The sequence below is a fragment of the Mesoplodon bidens genome (assembly GCF_964165515.1).
Source record: "Mesoplodon bidens genome assembly, chromosome: 15".
NCBI classification, from domain to species: Eukaryota; Metazoa; Chordata; class Mammalia; order Artiodactyla; family Ziphiidae; genus Mesoplodon; species Mesoplodon bidens.
Genome location: NC_138171.1, coordinates 83,399,546 through 83,418,009, shown reverse-complemented (window position 1 = coordinate 83,418,009; position 18,464 = coordinate 83,399,546). Strand labels below are relative to the sequence as shown.

The 18,464-nt window shown below is 54.8% G+C and overlaps 1 protein-coding gene across 2 annotated transcripts in view; it reads left to right on the top strand.

Moving 5' to 3' along the window:
- Positions 1–18,356, top strand: part of CYTH3 (cytohesin 3) — a 92,350-nt gene extending 73,994 nt beyond the window's left edge. Inside the window, exons 5-14 of one of the 2 annotated variants that reach the window (XM_081256675.1) lie at positions 2,821–2,939; positions 9,264–9,344; positions 10,334–10,446; positions 10,534–10,682; positions 10,876–10,987; positions 14,698–14,774; positions 14,875–14,946; positions 15,046–15,200; positions 15,349–15,444; positions 16,790–18,356. In XM_081256675.1, coding sequence (XP_081112801.1) covers positions 2,821–2,939; positions 9,264–9,344; positions 10,334–10,446; positions 10,534–10,682; positions 10,876–10,987; positions 14,698–14,774; positions 14,875–14,946; positions 15,046–15,200; positions 15,349–15,421 — 951 coding nt within the window. In that variant the 3' untranslated portion in view covers positions 15,422–15,444; positions 16,790–18,356. Of the gene's footprint in view, positions 1–2,820; positions 2,940–9,263; positions 9,345–10,333; positions 10,447–10,533; positions 10,683–10,875; positions 10,988–14,697; positions 14,775–14,874; positions 14,947–15,045; positions 15,201–15,348 lie in introns of both variants that reach the window. The other variant, XM_081256674.1, reaches the window with a different exon arrangement.
- The last annotated feature ends 108 nt before the right edge of the window (positions 18,357–18,464 follow it).

Sequence of the window (18,464 nt, the reverse complement as noted above, 5' to 3'; positions counted from 1 at the left end):
AGGCTCCAAGGGAGCCTCTGCTGCAGCCTCTGTCGCAGCTCCGGGGGCTGCCAGCGCCCTTGCCCGGGGCTGCATCCCTCCCGGAGTGTGACGTCTCCTCCCCTCTGGACGGGGTGCGTGTCCTCGGCCGAGAGCAGGCCTCTTCCTCTGCTGTCTCCGCACCCCCTCCCGGGTGCAGCCGGCCCCTTCCTCCTTCGCAGCTGCGCTCTCTGCCTGTGGCCTGGGCTCACGCCAGTGGCTCCGTGTTTTCCATGACCAGGGAGGGCCTCCGTCTGTTGCACAGGGAGCTCAGGCTTCCCTCGGGGCCTCCTCTGCCTGCCTTATGTGACGTTTAAGCACAGAAGGGATCCCCTCGTGCTGAGCCCGTCTGCCTTCCCAGATCCTGGGAGGTGGTTAGATGGCACTTCCTCTCGGAGAAGTTTCCGAGTGACTGGGGAGCGTTGGGTTTTAGAGCAGGTCGTGTGCACCTGGAAGAGTCCAGGAAAGCCTCATCCGCAGCCCGTTCAATTCTGGGGGCCGTAGGCTGACGGGGTTGCCGGGGCCCCTTGGCCGCAGAGATTGCTGGTCGGATGACTGCAGACAGCCGGCAGGGTCGGGAGAGAGCAGGGTCGGAAGGATGCAAGACCCTCTCGCAGCCTCGGCCCCACTGAGGACACACAGCCAAGTAGCATCCGCAGAAGGGAGGCTGGCCGCTGGGCCACCACCCTCACTGGTATCACAGTCGAAGTGGTCATGAAAGACCAGGCCAGGGCTGTCACCCCGATGTGAGCCTCGATCCCCCAGGGAGCCTCTGCTTCTGCTGGTCCCTTTGTCCCCGGACTCGGGCTCCTAGGAGGCCCTCTCCCCTGCCCCCACGGTGTTGGGAGCGGCAGAGTCTCCTGTCTGCACCCACAGCCAGCCCGGGACTCCTCACGACAAGGACTCCATGGGCTCCAGCGAGGCAGCTGGGGGCAGCTCTGCCTCTGGCCTCTCGGCAGGGCTTTCAGGTCAGACTCGGAACCTCTGCCCAGCCCCCCAGAGCTCCCCTCCGTCACGGAGCCCTGAGGGCATCCCCAGCCCTGCAGTCTCCCCTCGCCGTGCTCCATGGGCACCTGGGCGTGGCATCGTGTCCCCTGAGTAAGGAGCGCCAGCACCGCCCTTGTCCAAGGCCTTGTTTTCCGGAATTTGGGTGAGGACAGTTGCACACCTAGGATCAGAATGCTTTGTTCCAGTGTGTGTGTGTCTTCAGATTTGGAAGATGATACCCAGGTGGCTGTACCCACTTAAGCTCCCACCAGAAATATAGGGCAGTTAATTTAAGATTGTCAGACTTACTGGTTTTTTTTGGTAAACTTTTTTTTTTTTCGAAGAATAACATGGTGCACAAAATTTAAATGTACAGCTTGAAGAATTTTAACAAATTTAAATACTCATGTAACCACAACCCAGAACAAGACGCAGCTGTGGAACATTACAGGGCACCTTCCTGGCATCTCCTCCTAGGGAGTGAATTCTGCGCTATCAGCATAGATGAGTGTTGCCTTTTTAAAAATTTACATAGGTGGAATTAAAATATGCTGAGTCCTTTTATCCATGTCACGTCTGTAGATTCATCTGTGCTATTGTTTATTCCATCTCGTGCTATAGTCTTCCATCATGTGAATGTGCTACAGTGTTCTTGTCGGTTCTCTTACTGACCCACTGTTGGGTTGTTTCCAGTTTTTAGAAATTCTGAATGAGGCTGCTGTGGACATTCATGTGTTTAAAAAAATGAATAGACTCTTCAGATGGATTCATGGGGCATGAGAGATCCCTGGTCTTGGGCCCTTAGGCTGTTAGCTGCATTTGTAGAAACAGCTTCTGGGCAGAATTCCCTCTTCCCTTACAAGCTGTCCAACGTGTATTTTGAAACCAGCTCAGAAGCTCTGCCCGAGGTAAAGTTTTGCTATTATTAGGGCTTCCCGTGAGACAGAGAACCGGTAGTTCGGGCCCTGCAGCCCCTCTGCAGCCGCTCATAGAGACTGTTGGGCTGGTCTCCGTAGGTCCTTCCATGGGTGTGGATTTGGCTGCTGTGAGCTCAGTGGCATGGTGACTGGTTTCCTGTTCAGCCACAGGTGGCAGCACATCCGTGAAGACAGCTTATGCAGCGGGCTGTCTTCTCACGGCAGAGGGCCGCAGGGCGTCGAGTGGTTCCCGGGTGGCAGGACTGGGGTCCTGTGTTCTCCCCAGCCTTTCCCTGTATGCCGGCTGCCAGGGCTCCTGCCATCACATCTGCATTCAGGGCAGGAGGGAGGAGGAAAGAGCTGACAGGTCCCCTTTTATCAGGGAAGGAGCAACTTTCCTGGGTCCTCCTCACAGGCTTCATCTCTGTCCGTTTAACCAGATCTGTTCACAAGGTCATTTCTGGTTGCAGGGGAGTCTGGGAAGCGGGGCTTGGGATGGGTGTTGGGTCGGTCAACCATGTACGACGATGTGTTCCTGTCGCACACGGCACAGATCATCTTCCTCAGCCGGGGAAATTCGGTGTCATTGTTCCTTCTGCTTTTATGATCTCTAATAACACTTAGAACTGTAACTTGTTGGTGACTTGTTTGTCTTGTTACTTGTTTGTTACTTGTCAGTAACTTGTTCGTCTCTTAGCCTGTGCATTTGCCAGGAGGCGTGGAAGTGCTTTTCTCTGATGGGTAAAATGTGTTATGGTGATGTGAGAATCCCATCGTGCTCTTGTATTAGTTTTGCCGTGTCCAAACCAGTAAGGTCATGACACTAAATGTATTTATCTTTGAAATACGAGTCTGGTGACCCTCCTAACCGGTGCTTCCTTTTTACGCTCCTATTCAGGGAATTCAGTTTCTAATAGAGAACGACCTGCTGCAGTGCTCCCCGGAGGACGTGGCCCAGTTCTTGTATAAAGGGGAAGGCCTGAATAAGACCGTGATCGGGGACTACCTGGGTGAAAGGTGAGTTCAAGGGCAGGGGGCAGCCCGCCCACCCGGGCCGACCCTTGCATCAGGGTCTATCACGTGGGCTCTGGGGGTGGCTGTGCTGGCCGAGCGAGTCCAGCGCAGCCACATCCTCCCCTGTGCCCTTGTGAGCAGAGAGGGGTGGGTGTCCTGGGGCTGGGCGGGGTCGCCGTTCCTCTGGAATCCTCTGCTCATTCAGGAAGCCAGGACAGAACCAAGAATGCCACTGCCTCTCGCTCCTTGCCTCGGAAAGCGTCTTTGGTTGCTTTGCACAGAAATACCCGGATCTCTCAGCTGTCGCCTTTCCCCTGTTAGTTGGGGGTATGAGTAGAGGTAGAAGGTTGTTATTTTTTCAATGGAGAGCGGCCAGTCAGGCTTACCTTCTCGACCGTCTCCACCTAAAAGTCCACTGACTCTGCTTAGCAGAGGGCAGGGCAGGAGTCCTCAGGCAGCGCATCCCCTGAATGTGTCAGAATAAACTTGGGCAAGGAGCAGACAGCGGTGTTTTTAAACAGGCCAGTAGTCGCTCAGCCAGCGTGGTTTCTGTTTCGAGCTTTTCACGAAAAATACTTGATCAGAAGTGAAAAGCAGAACACTTCCCAGCTCACTCTGTGAGGCCAGTGCTACCTGATACCAAAATCAAAGACATCTCAATAAAAGAAGTCTACAGACCAATATCATTTATGACTGTAGAAGCAAAAATCCTCAGCTAAATACTAACAAATCAAATCCAGCAATATCGAAGAAGGATTATGCACCAGAACCCTTGAACAACACGGGTTTGAACTGTGCAGGTTGACTTGTATGTGGATCTTTTTCAGTAGTAAATACCACAGAACTGCGTGATCCACAGTTGGTTGAGTCTGCGGATGCAGAGCCGTGGAGATGGAGGAGCCCCGTCTGTAGAGGGCTGTGTAAGTTCACACACATCTTCAACTGAGTGGAGGGTCGCTGCCCCTAACCCCCATGTTGTTCAAGGGTCAACTGTATTCATTATCTTACGAATGCCAGGTTAGGTCAACATACGCAGATCAGTTATCAATAGATGCCATATCAATAGAATAAAGAGCCAAACCCACACGATCATCCCAGTAGATTTAGGAAGAGCGTTTGACAACATTTACTGCTTCATAATAAAAACACTCAAACTAGGAAAAGAAGGGAACTTCCTCAACATTATAGGGGGCACCTGTGAAAACCCACAGCTTCGTGCTTCCCCCTTAAGTTCAAGACTGTTCTCAGCACTTCCATTCAGCTTGGCACTGGCAGTTTGAGCCAAGGCAATTAGGCAGGAAAATGAAAGTAAAGGCATCTAATTTGTAAAGGAAGAATTAAAACCATTTCTATTTGCAAATAACATAATCTGGCATATAGAAAATCCTGGGGAATCACTAACAAACTATTAGAACTAATAATTTCAGTAATGTTGCAAGGTATCAGATCAATATACAGTTTCACTCATATGTCTATACAGTAGCATTGAAAATGCTAAAAAGGATATTATAAGAAAACAGCTCCATTTACAGTAGCATTAAAAAGAATAAGACACTTAAGAATAAATTTTAACAAAAGAACGAAATTTTTACTCTGAAAACTGTAACGTATTATTGAAAAAAAATTAAAAGATCCAAATAAGTGGAAAGACATCCATGTTCATGGATTAGAAGACTTAAATATCGCAAAAATGGCAGTACCTTCCACATTGATAAACAAATTTAACATGGGACTTCTCTGGTGGCGCAGTGGTTGGGAATCCGCCTGCCAATGCAGGGGACACAGGTTCGAGCCCTGGTCTGGGAAGATCCCACATGCCACGGAGCAACTAAGCCTGTGCACCACAACTACTGAGCCTGTGCTCTAGAGCCCGTGAGCCACAACTGCTGAGCCCGCGTGCCACAACTACTGAAGCCCGCGCGCCTAGAGCCCGTGCTCCACAACAAGAGAAGCCTCCACAATGAGAAGCCCGTGCACTGCAATGAGGAGTGGCCTCTGCTCGCTGCAACGAGAGAAAGCCTGTGTGCAGCAACAAAGACCCAACGCAGTGAAAAAATAATTAACTAAAAAAAATTTTTTAAATTAAAAACAAACTAAACAAATTTAATGTACTCCCTAGCAAAATCTGAGCTAACTTCTTTGTAGAAGTTGACGAGCTCATCCCATAATTCATGTAGAAATTCAGGGGACCCAGAATAGCCACAACTGTCTTGGAAAAAAAAGAACAAAGTTGGAGAACTTAACACTTCCCAATTACAAAACAGACTAAGGCTACACTAATCAAGACAGTGTGGCATTGGCATAAGAGTAGAAGGAAAGGCCATGGAATAGAATTTGAGAATCCAGAAATAAACCCTCATATATACATCAGCTGAGGGGCCAACATAATTCAGCGGGGGAATGAATGGTCCTTTCAGCAAGTGGTGTGGGGACCGTTGGACAGCCACCTGCAAAAGAGTGTCAGTGGGTCACTCACCATATACAGAAATTAAAGTGGGTCAAAGACCTAAGTATAAGCACTAAAACTATAAAACACTGAGAAGAAAACACAGGGGTAAATCTCTGTGACCTTGGATTAGGCAAGGGTTTCTTAGGTATGACAGCAAAAGAAGAAAGTAGAATCATCAAATTTCAAAACATCTGTGCTTCAGAGGACGTCCTCAAGAAAGGAAGAAGACAACCCAGAGAATAGAAAATATTTGCAAGTCATATATAAATGTGATGAAGACTTGTATCTAGTATATAAAAAGAATTCTTACAACTCAGTAATAAAAAGGCAAATAATTATAAAATGGGCCAAGGATCTGAATAGACATTCATCCAAAGAGGATATATACATAGGCATATGATAAGGCCAATAAGCGTATGATGAGATGCTCAACATCATTAGTCATCAGGGAAATGCAGCTCAAAACCACAGTGAGACGGCACTTCATCTCCACTAGGGTGGCTGTAATTAAAGAAGATGATAAATGTTGGTGAGGATGTGGAGAAACTGGAACCCTCATACACCGCTATATAAAAAATGGTGCAGCCACTTTGGAAAGTAGTTGGCAGTTCTTCAAAATGGTAAACTTACCATGTGATCCAGTAATTCTACTCTAGTTACAAACCCAAGGGGGAAAAAAAAAACTTGTATGCACAAAAACTTGTGCACCAGTGTTCACAGCCACATTGCAGCCCCAAAGTGGAAACAACTCAAATGTCCAGCAGCTGACGAATGGATAAAGAAAATGTCTCTCCGTACGATGCAATGTTATTGGGCGTGAAGAAGAAAGGAAGTATTGATACACATGCTACAGCGTGGATTTAAAACATTGAAAACATTGTGATAGGAAAAGAAGTCAGTCACAAAAGGCCATGATGTTCACTGCAACGAGGAATACATTTTATATGAAATGCTCAGAACTGGCAGATTTATAGAGACAGGAAACAGAGGGGTTGCCTGGCGCTGGGGCACTGTGAGGATGGGGAGGCGATGGCTGAGGTGTGGGCGTTCTTTCTGGGGGAATGAAAATGTGCCAGAATTGCTCGTGGCGATGGTTGCACAGATCTGTGATATACTAAGTATGCTAAAAACTGTTGAATGATACACTTGAAATGGGTGAACTATAGAGATTGTGAATTATGTTTCGACAAAGCTGTTTTTTAAAGAAATGGAAGAGTCTTCTAGGAGTTCAGGCACCGAGTCTAACGGGCACCTAGCACAGGACGACGTGCTAGGAGGGCCAGAGTCTGAGTGACTCCCCGGCGTCCTCTGGCAGGTGTGCGACTACGGAGATTGAATTAACTATGACGTTAGTACAGTGCACGGTCTGGCAGCGCCTGCAGATTTTTAGTCCAAAAATATGGGGACTTCCCTGCTGGCACAGTAGTTAAGAATCTGCCTGCCGATGCAGGGCACACGGGTTCGAGCCCCGGTCTGGGAAGATCTCACATGCCACAGAGCAACTAAGCCCGTGCGCCAGAACTACTGAGCCTGTGCTCTAGAGCCCGCGAGCCACAACTCCTGAAGCCTGCATGCCGCAACTACTGAAGCCCGCATGCCTAGAGCTCGTGCTGTGCCACAAGAAAAGCCACCGCAATGAAGAGTAGCACCCATTCGCTGCAACTGCAGAAAGGCCGTGCACAGCAATGAAGACCCAACGCAGCCAAAAAAAAAAAAAAAGAAAAATGAAGTCCTGGCTCCGTGCCAGGTGCTGTTCTAGGCACTTGGGTGGCGTTGGTACCTCCGCTGTGGAACTGCGTTGGCTGCAGTAATACAGACAGTACGTAACAAGCAAACTAAATAAGAAAACATGTGATGTCAGAGGTGACCAGGGCAAAGGGACCGCGGAAGAGCTGGGGGAGTGGGTAGCAGTGTGAGAGGCTGGTCAGGGCGTCCGACTGGGGCGGGGGCACCTGCGTGGGGATGCGGGGAGGGGCGGATGTGCTCAGGGTGATGGGAAGTGGGGGTGTGGAAGGCTCCCAGTGGGGGAGGGGCAGGGCTGTGTGTTCCCTCTGGAGCAGATGGTCCCCGTGCCCCCGTGCGGAGCGAGCGGCAGAGTGGAGGCGGGAGCGGGCAGGGTGGCTCTGGCCAGGCTGGTGGCTGCTCAGGAGGTGAGAGGCACTCAGGCTCTGGCTCTGAGGTCCAGGGACAGCCGGGGGGAAGGTCTGGCAGGGGTGATGCGGTGGTGAGAGGCTCCAGGCCGTGGGCCGAGCCGCCTGGGAGGTGGGGCATCGGGGCCGAGGAGCTTGCGAGGCCTGGTGGACGGTCAGGTGGAGAGCTCTGGAGAGCGGCCTGGCCTGCAGGCAGTCCCTGGAGGACTGGCGCGGAGGTAGAATTTAATTCTCAGGACTGAGGCCCCCGACACCGCCCTCCAGTGGGGGATGGGTGGAGCCCCCCGGCCTTGGGGGGCTTCACACTAGCTGCAAGCTGAGCACTGAACACCTGTGAGCCCGGACCCCCCGCTCCTTCTCTCCGGTGGAGGTGGCGGCCTCACGGCGGGGCTCCGTGCGCTCCGGGACCCTGCTGTGTGCCGTCTTGCCTTTAACACGGACTTCAGAACAGACCCCTGTGCTGGGTCACAGGCCTGTCCCTGCTGCACAAATCTGTACCCCAGCCTGCCTGCCATTCCTCTGGTGCTCAGCACGCTTGCGTGCACACACGCACATGTATACACACCCACCCCAAGCGTGCCCTTTACGAAGTCACGCGGCCTTTTCAGCAGGACACCAGCTGACGGGTGCAGTGTTGGACAAACCAGGGCCCAAGACCCAGTCTTTCCAGCGGGCTGAGCGCTCACTGCTTCCCGGGAGGGTCCCGTCCGCACCCCCTTCTGCACACCCAGGGCTTGGAGCCCCAGGGCCCTCAGGCAGCAGCCCCACACCTGCCACCAGCTCATCTCAAAGAAAAAGGAGGGGGTGAAGTTGCAGCACATACTTTGTGCCGGGGCCTCTTCCCACCTTGGGTGCCATCCTTAGCCCTCGGGTGGGTGGTGTCGTCGCAGTCACAGGGGTGCTGAGCTGCAGCCGTTCCTTGCTGTTGACAGGTCATGGGCCTGCACCTGTGGAGGTGAGCATCTTCAGGTGAGGCCTGGTCTGCTCTCCCGGGAGAGCGAGTTACAGGTGTCCCCATGGTCAGTGGCCCACACCTGTAAGCCAGCCCTTTGCAGCCTGGGTTAGGTGCTACCCTGGCATTCTGCTGGCTGGGGTGTCCTTACTGCTCCTCCAGACCAGGGCCTGTGGGAGCAGCTTGGAGTTAAAATGCCAGTGTATTGAGCTGTCGCTGTTATGTCATTTCAGTTTTTTTTGTCATAAAACTTTATCTTTTTTACTGTGTTCTCATGCCAAGTTTAGTTTTTAAAAGCTAGTTATTAATGTAAGGCATTACTTCTCTTCCAAACCTTCCTTTCTGGGTCCAGGACTGTGCTTTCTGCCTTATGACCCTGGAGGAGTTGCTTCCTTTCTCTGAGCTTCAAAATCCCACCTGGGAGGTGGGAACGAGAGCTCTGGAGAGATTAGCACCTGCTTCTTGGTGGTTTTGGAGGTTGAGAATCTGTACCAAGCACCTGGGTCGGTGCCTTACAGCTCAGTGCAGGGAACCCGGAACGTTGGCCATCAGGCTTGTATTTGGGGTCTTACCCTAACTCGTACTGATTGTGAAGTAAACGCTTAATATCCTACTGGGTCTCCTTTGTTTTCAGCCTGAAAACAAACGCTCAGTGAAAAATACCTGATCTTTTAGTCATGTGATGATAAAAACCATGAAAACTTACTTTAGGAAGTGTCGTTTAAAATTATTGAAATAACATGCAGTGAGGCTGTAAAATACATTTTCTTTACTAGGGATGAATTTAACATTAAAGTTCTTCAAGCTTTTGTGGAACTCCACGAGTTTGCTGATCTCAACCTTGTACAAGCCTTAAGGTGAGTGTTTCATCACCTGCTCTTGCGCAGAGGGAGGGCGCGTGGCCCATAGGTGCCGGGTGACCCACTGGCAAGCGAAGGGCCTCTGCAGACCTGCAGCCTGGTTGGGGGGGAGGGGGAGGGGGAGGGTGGGTGGAGGAGGGGGAGGGGGGAGGGGAGGGAGGGTGGGGGAGGGGAAGGAGGGTTGGGGAGGGGGAAGGAGGGCTGGGGAGGGGAGGGAGGTGGGGGTGTCGGGCCACGCCTGCCTCCTTGTGGCCGCTGGTCCTGCGTTCCATTCATAGTTGCTTTGCTTTTTCATTTTGTGTGATATTTGACAGTTGTGGGCGTGCCTCCTTCCCACTTCTGCGCGTGGTTTCAGTGCCGCCCGGGCACAGGCCCACTTTACGCCACATTTGGCCTTGAACAGCAACCGTGTGGACACCCGGCGTGTGCCTGGGAGGGTGTGGGTTTCCTGCCATCGGAGGCCACCCCTGGCCCCAGTGTGCCCGACGGCCTTGGCTGGTCCTGGTCTGGCCCTTCTCTTCTGTGCTCCGCCCCAGCTCGAGCCTGTTTCTTCGTGGCCCCCTTCGTGGTTCCCCCACCTGTGGACCAAGGTGGCAGCCGTGTTGCTGTCTGACACTCGCGCCTCTGGGCTCAGCCCCTGGCCTCAGCTGAAGGACACACTGGCGGGTTCCAATCCTGCAGCCGTGGTTCAGGAGTTTTAGATTCAGTGTTTGAAAACGGTGTCACGGGGAGGTGCAGGCTTGGCGAGCCTGGGGTGCATCCACGTGGATTCTGTTCCTCTGGGTCAGTGTCTGGCCCGGAGCCGCGGGGGCTCCCGACTCTCTCCCACAAGTGGGTGGCGGAGCACAGACAGCGGCCGTGCCACTGTGTCCCGTGGGTCCCCGCGCTCCGCCCGCAGCCCCGGCCAGGGCCTCTAGGCACGGAGGCGCCGCCCAGCCGGGCCGTGGAGACGCGCATGCCCATCCCTGGTTCTCGTCCCCCTGCAGGCAGTTCCTGTGGAGCTTCAGACTCCCGGGCGAGGCGCAGAAGATCGACCGCATGATGGAAGCGTTCGCGGCTCGCTACTGCCTGTGCAACCCCGGCGTCTTCCAGTCCACGGGTGAGCACGGGCTGCGGGCGCCGGGCACACGCAGGGGCGGAGCGCGCTGGGCCAGCGCTGACGCCCCGCGGCCCTGACTCCCCCCAGACACGTGCTACGTGCTGTCCTTCGCCATCATCATGCTCAACACCAGCCTTCACAACCACAACGTGCGCGACAAGCCCACAGCCGAGCGCTTTGTCACCATGAACCGTGGCATCAACGAGGGCGGGGACCTCCCTGAGGAGCTGCTGCGGGTGAGCCCCCGCGTCCCCCGTCCGCGATCTCTGTGCTCAGGAGCGTCAGGCTCAGCTCAAGGGCAGCGGCGCCAGGCCGTTTGTTTCACGGCGTCTTCACAGGGTCCCTGGGCCCCGTGTTGGGGGGGCGACGCGGGGACGGCCGTTCCTCCTCCGCCTGAGTCCCCGCGCCCGCCGCCTTCCCTCCTCGCAGAACCTGTACGAGAGCATCAAGAACGAGCCGTTCAAGATTCCCGAGGACGATGGCAACGACCTGACGCACACGTTCTTCAACCCGGACCGGGAGGGCTGGCTCCTGAAGCTGGGTGAGCGGCGCTGGGGGCGGGACCGAGCCGAGGCCCCTCCTCCCGCGGCAGCAGCCCCCGCGGTGCCTCCAGCGCCTCCCCGACCGGAGGCACGAACGCTCCACGGAGCATCCCACGCGCCCTGCCGAACGAGGCCATTCTGCCGGGGCCGCACGCAGTGCCCGTCCCAGCAAACGGCGCCCCCTAGTGTCCAGATAAGCCCACGGCAGTTTCTGTACCAGAGGCAGGTGCCGCCACCCCGGAACCTGCCGCCTCTCTTGGTTTGGTGTGGCTGATTTTTGATGAGTGGTTTAAATGTGCCTTCTTGTTGTTTTCCTTCTGCTTGTGGCTCCCACCTTTCTGTTCTGTGACGGGCTGTCCCTGCTTGTCCTGCGTTAGGAGGTACGTACCCAGTGGCTTCCTGCCCCCTTCCCAGCTGCTCTTTCCTCTCCTTTCTCTCTGTCGGTTTGTGTGAAGCTCTGACTTGGCTGTCATCCATCTGGCCCTTGTGGCTTCGGACGTGCTGGGGTCACCTCATCCTCCTTGCAGGGTGCGGTGGCCATGACGCCCACCCGGGGCTGGGTGAGGAGTGAGGGGCCGGAGGCGCGTGGGGATGCCCGGGGGAACAAGCTCATGCCTCCGCATCCTCAGGGCCTGAGCGCGGGACGGCCAAATCACCCGCCGCCCACTCACCGGGCGGTGCATGTTTGCACCACCCGTGTAGAGTCCAGCAGCGTTTTAAGGACTTCATAACCACTGACAAACAAGTAGAATAGCATTTTTATTTTCTGGGCAATTTTAGGAATTGGTAGGGGGTTTTTACTGTGGTCGGGGTTGGGATTTCCACCTTCCTGTGACATTGGAGCGTGAGAGATCTGACATCATCCAGGCACTGTGCAAACACCGGGGCCTACAGAGTTCTGGTGATTTTGTGCCTTTAACTGAGAGAGGATAAACGTGGGCCTGGTGACAGCGTGATAGTGTGATGGGCGTAGGGGTGCGCAACACCGGTCAGCTGTTCTGATTTGGGGTCTTGCTCTGACCTTTCTCTGGCTGTGCCAGGGTTTGGAAGAGTTCTGGGTCTTTGCCTAAAAACCCAGAACTGTAGCCTTGCACTTGAATGCCTGAGTAACCTTCCAGAGGCACCAGGCTTTGAGATCCCATGCAGCCTGTGGTCCTGGGGTGAGGGCAGAGGAAGGTGCCCAGAAGAGCACTTGGGCCCTTCCTGTTGCTGTGTTGCCAGCAAGTACCCCCCTCGGGATGGTGACAGCACAAGTGGGCCTGGCAGCCAGTGTGCCCCAGTGCCAGTGGGGGTGTGGCTGGCTCTGGAGACTGAACAAAATGAGTGACAACAGGCCTGTGACCTGGTTGAGCAGATAAGCGGGCCACAGCGCCAGTGCACAGAGCACCGTCACGAGCCGCAGGGCTGGCTGGCACCCAGGGTCTGCTGCTTCCCTGCTCCCGAGGCCACGCGCTTGTGTCCTCGTTAAGGCTGCAGAGCTGGTGATGGCGCAGCTCACACCTGGAGCCTCGGCTCCCGAGGCCACTCTGCTCTCAGGGCTGTTAGCGTCCCCAGGGGGATCCCAGCACACTGGTGGCCCATCTGCACTCCAGACTTCTGCCAGCAGTTCTGACGCTGGCCAGGCTGCTGGGAAGGGTCACTGGGTGTCAGCCCCCGAGGGACTGAGGAGGCGGTCTGTCTGCAGGAAGCAGATGCGGAGGCCGTGTTGGGTTGGGCCTGGGTGCAGCGCCTATACTCGGTGAGGACACGCAGCCCTGGGCCCCTGCATGGCCTGGACACACGGGCAGAGAAGCTAGAATTGTGGCCACGCACGTGCTGGGATAGGAATGGAGATGCTTGATGGTTTCTCATCGTAAAGTTAGAGGACCCTGCACTTTGAGGATGCCAGGGTGCCCCGCCAGAGCAGAGCTTGTTGGTGTCGCTTAACGCTGGTACAGTAAATACCACGTAGTCACTACGTTTTGAGAATGAGTCAGTTGTGTTAACGCAGACAGGAGTGTGGTCAGAGTGGGGCTGGCGTAGAGAAGAGGCGTGCGCAGTGTGCATGAGAGCGCGTGTCTGCTAACAGCCGTGCCAACAGCAGGGTGTTTACAAAGAGAAAGTGGGTGCTTGTACTAGTCAGGTGTTGCCAGGCTCCTTCCTATAGGTGTGTGTGTGTCCCCGCGTCCTGAAGTCCAGCCGCAAACACGTGCATGAGTGGAGCCGCTTGGTCTCCCGCATCAAAACCTGCTGGGGCTCGGAGACCAAGAGTGTCACCACCAGCTACCCTGAAAAGGGGCCCGGGGCTGGGCTGGGCTCAGGGGTCAACGCAGACCACACACCTCCATCCTGATGCTCACAGCCCCCGGCCTGAGAGGCTCCCCTGGTCTCAAGAGCTGGACCAGGGAGGGCTCCTCCAGACTTGCCACTGAACTTGGGTGCAGTGGGGTGGGAACCCGGGTACCAAGAGCCGAGAGGCCTTCCAGGGAACAGAGAGCCCTGATGAGCCTGCACGCAGGGTTCGGGGAGTGAGAACCCAGCCCATGGGTCTGAGAGACACGGGTTGGGTGGTGCCTCAAGGGGATGGAGGCCTTGGGGGGATGAAGGCTCCTGACGGGGATGGGAAGCGAGATGGGGGGAGCTGGGGAACCTGGGGACCTTCCTTCAGGGCATGGCTAAGGCTGCCTCCCCGCATGGCCGCCCCGTATACCCAGTCTGCCCGCGGCCGTCACGAGGACAGACGTATCATCAGTGACGCAGGGGTGAGGGTCTCAGTCCCTGAGGACCCCTCAGTGGCACTGAATCTGCAGGTGGGGCTCCCTCCCTGCAGCTGGGTGTCCTCATGCGTGTCTCTTCCTCCCCCCCCAACATCTCCACAAACGTCAGGCCCTCATGCCTCGGCCCTCAGGGTGAGCTTCATGTCCCTTCATGTCCCCCCGTGTCCCTGTCTGGGCTCCCCAACCCCTCACAGCAGGGACCGGGTTTATGACCCTTGGCCATGAGGGTCTTGCCTGCCTGCACGTCCCCTGGGGAGCAGTGGGTCAGGGGAGCCGCTGCTTACCTTGTGCCCGTGGATCGTGGGCATCTGTCACCAGGCTCATGTTTTCTCTTTCAGTTTTTGTTTTTAAACTTTGTGTCAGGAGCAAAACTAGAAATGGAAACCAGTTTGTTTCTGCTGTATATTTGAGGGTAAAAGATTTTCTTTTCCATAGTGTAAAGAGAGTAAGTGCAGATGAGCTCTGTGTGTGTGTGTGTGTGTGTGTACACACGTGTGTGTCCCAGATCTTAAGAGATTAATTCAATCTAATAATTCCCCGGCCAAGGGCCGCCTGCAGTCCTCAGTAATGTGACGATGGCCCTGACGTAGCGGGATTGAGTCCTGGACAGACCTGCAGCGGCGCTGACTTCATCCTGTTGTCATTTCCATGTGGGGAAATTAAGACCATTCATCACGACTAACTCTTACAGGAAGCAGATTTGGGAAGCGCTCATCTGGGTGCCGCGCAGGCGGGCGGGGTGCATGCGGGGCGGGCCAGGCAGCACAGCACGGCCAGCATTTGGCTGAGTGTCGGGCGGAATCGGGGGGGGGGGGGGCGGGTGCAGAATGTGAAACATTTTCCACGAGGAAGGAAACTTAAAACCCAGCTCGGCCCCTGTGGCATTTCTGAAAAGCGCACTAACTTGTGTAGGGCCCGCGCCGCCCTGACTCACGGGGTCCCTCTGCTCTTAGGGGGGCGCGTGAAGACCTGGAAGCGGCGCTGGTTCATCCTCACCGACAACTGCCTCTATTACTTTGAATACACGACGGTAAGTGCAGGGCAGGTGCGGGGCTGCCCGTCCTCCGCGTCGCGTCGCGGGACCCTCCGCGGGTGCCGGGGGAGGCTGGCTGAGCGCTCTCCTCCCGCAGGATAAGGAGCCCCGGGGAATCATCCCGCTGGAGAACCTGAGCATCCGGGAGGTTGAAGACCCGCGGAAACCCGTAAGCTGGCTTCCCTGCCGCCCGCCCTCCCTCCCCTCCCCTCCCCTCCCCTCCCCTTCCCCCCCGGCGCCGGGTGACTGTCGTGTCTGTCTCCACCAGAACTGTTTCGAGCTTTATAACCCGAGCCACAAAGGGCAGGTCATCAAAGCCTGTAAGACGGAGGCGGACGGCCGGGTGGTGGAGGGCAACCACGTGGTGTACCGCATCTCGGCGCCCAGCCCCGAGGAGAAGGAGGAGTGGATGAAGTCCATCCGGTGCGCCCGGGCCCGCGGGGGCGGGGCCGGAGGGCGGGGCCCGGGGCTGTGGGTGGGTCATATGGGGTGGGGGCAGAGGGGGCGGGGCCGCGCGGGAGAGGACCGGCCCTCCTCGCCTAACCGAGTTTCTTCCTCATTTTTACCCCAGAGCGAGTATCAGCAGGGATCCTTTCTATGACATGCTGGCCACGAGGAAAAGGAGGATTGCCAATAAGAAATAGAGCTTTCCTGGCCTGAGCAGCAGGTAAAAGTAAACTCAAACCCCGCAGCAAAGAGTGACTGGGGGCCTCCCCGCGACACCCTGGACCCCCGAACTGGCTCCTCAGGGACGGCGGCCCCCGCTGGTCTCGAGGGGCCTCACGCCGTCCCTTCCCGCCGCCCTCTCGGCGCCGAGCGCATCCTTCTCGAAGTCTCGTCCAGCAGCTGCGCCTGGTGGTTCAGCTGTGAAAATCCGCGTGGCAGACGCGGGGTCACACGTGCTCCTTTGTGGCAGTGTTCGCCGTTCTGGAAGCCGCTGTTTTGTATCATAACAGGAAAGGAAAAGTTACCAGTTTTTTATTGAGTTTTTTTCTCAGATATATAGGATTATAGCTTTTATATGCCTTTTTATATTCTCAAATTATAATGAAAGATACTTTCTAACAGTAGTATTTTTAGAATGGCAGCTATAAATTTAACTTCTGGACACAAGAATATACTGTGCACTGAGAACAGTTACATGTGTACACGTATGCAGCCCCCGGGGGGCTGGGGGGGGCGCCCCGCCCGTGGGGGGCGCCCCGGGGAGCTCCTGGTGGAGGGAGGCGCACGTGTCCTTGACGACCAGCACTGGGCGGGGCAGGGCGGAGTCCAGTCCTCTGGGACCGTTCAGCTCAGACTTTATGGTCCCACAGATACTTTCTAAAGAGGCGAATTGTTAAAATATAAATTTCGGTTTGGGGCGTTTGTCCTGTAACTTCTGAACCCCAGGATAGACAGCGTGTATGTTGGACCACATGAAAGTGCTCATGTTTGACCGTTTATGACGCCCACAGACAGCAGTGTCCTGTGGTCCAGCTGTGACCACTGTCTTCAGTACTTAAAACTTGTTGGCAAAACGAATACTTGGAATAATTTGACCAGATTTCTTAACGTAATGAGTAGACATATAAGGAGACAGGGATAACCTTATTCCATGTTTTCAGAGATTTGATCTTCCGTTATGGGGAGGGAAAAGCGCAGGCGGGGGGGAGATGAAGAAGTGGAGTGCTTAGGCTTTTCTGTAAATAGTTTAAAACCCCAAATGTGCACTGGTGGTGGGACTGCTGAAGATCGCCGACCAGGAGGTTGACAGGTTGCTGGTGGCTGAATGAGAGGTGCTCAGTCGTGTGCTGAGGGCAGGCTGGAGCTGGGCCCCAGCACATCGCAGAACTGGCCCAAGGGTGCACAGGTGGGCCGGCCGAGAGGCACTGGGTGCTGGGACATTCGGGGCCACATCGCAGAACTGGCCCAAGGGTGCACAGGTGGGCCGGCCGAGAGGCACTGGGTGCTGGGACATTCGGGGCTGGTGACAGATGCCTTTTTATTGGGAGCTTTATTTCCGCCGCCAGGACCCCCTTGCCCCCAGGGGCTGTTCCGGTGGAGGGTCTCTCCCCTGCAGCACCTCCTTTCCCTGCCCCAGCCGTGAAAGCACTCCCTCCGTTTGCACACTTGAGAGGTCATCACCTCTCCTGTGCAAAAGCAGAGTCCGAGAATGACAACCGCAGGCTGTACGCACTTACGTGGAGACGTAAAGAGCAGAAGGAACCGTTCCCGGGAGCTGCCTCGATGCTGAGACTGAACGGCTGTGGGCCCTTGGCCTCGGGGCAGCTGACCTTGTAGCGCTAAGTCACACCAGCCTGTACAGGGGTCTGCACCCAGGACTCTCCAACATGCATCCAACTGATTTTTTGGTTCATTCCAAGCTTTTAGGCTTTGCTACTGTACTGATACCTCAGATTCAAACCTCTAGTTTTGAGAAAGGCAAGTCAGCATTCTTGAAACGCGTGACTGGCATATATGCAACTCTGGCCCCAGTCTTCCGTGAAAAGAGACGCTGCCCAGACCACCAAACACTGCTGACGACGACCCAGCAGCGCCCTCCCCTCAGGCTGGCCCTGTACCCGGGCTGCTTGGGGCACGGGATCCATCAGGATTTTGCGTGGAATAACCGGTCTCTCCTTTGTCTGACCCAGGTAGGACCCTGGGGATACAGGGCTTTCTGTCTTTCGGGTTTGCCTCAAGGTGGGGCTGGGAGAAGTGAGCTTAAGGAAACACCTGGAAGAAATCTTCCTCTGGCCACCTGTGAAGGAGCCTCACCTGATGGCTATTTGCCCGGAACGATGCAGAAGGCCATGGTGCTCAGAATCTGTGTCACTTGCCCTCGGGAGTGTTACGTGAAATCGTGTAACCCCAGGTTTTGTGTGACAGTGTTAACCTGACGGGGCTGTGGGGTGCGGGCCCGGCTGTCTGGACCTCAGTGTGGTCCCCCGTTCATCCCCCTCCCCACCCCCGTCTGCGCTTAGTGCTTGAATTATCAGTCCCAACTCTGGCCAAAGAGCTCTCCTCCAGAGATGGAGGGCAGGAGGCAGGAAAGGGGGTCGCTGGGTGGGAGAGAGCAGCTTCCACAGCCCCAACAGCCCCCGTTAACATGTGGGGTTTAATTGGCCCACCCTGGACCCAGACGAGCAAGTGTCTTCAGGATCACGGAACAGTTCTGAGCAGTTTAATGTGGTACCAGACTGAGTCCAAATAGGAGCTATTTATAGATGAAGTGGCATTTAATGCTGCATATAAAGCAATGCATATTTTTCAAGTTAAAATGCATATATCTACATAGATGTGCTTTGCTGAGAAGTTAGGTCTGTTGTAGACCAGAAACCACACATTGTGATTTCTTGTTTTATTTTTTTCTTAGAAAACATTTCTATTTACAGTAAATAGAGTTAATATGTAAATAATGTACATATATAATATGACTTCTGGAGTGTTATTCAGTGTATATACTCCAACTTGCATGAAGAAATACCCTATATCTATTGATATTTTGTTGTAAAGTGGATGGTGAAGTTGGAGAGTGTATGGCTGTCAAATTGCAAATACTGTGTTGGTTAAATAAAAAACGCACTGTTAAAACAAGATTGCCCGTGACTGGGTTCTTTAGAGTAGGGAGACTGTTGGGCCCAGCAGCCCACACCTGACTCTCCCTCACCCATTTGGGGTCTGCACCTCTCAGTCTGGGACTGA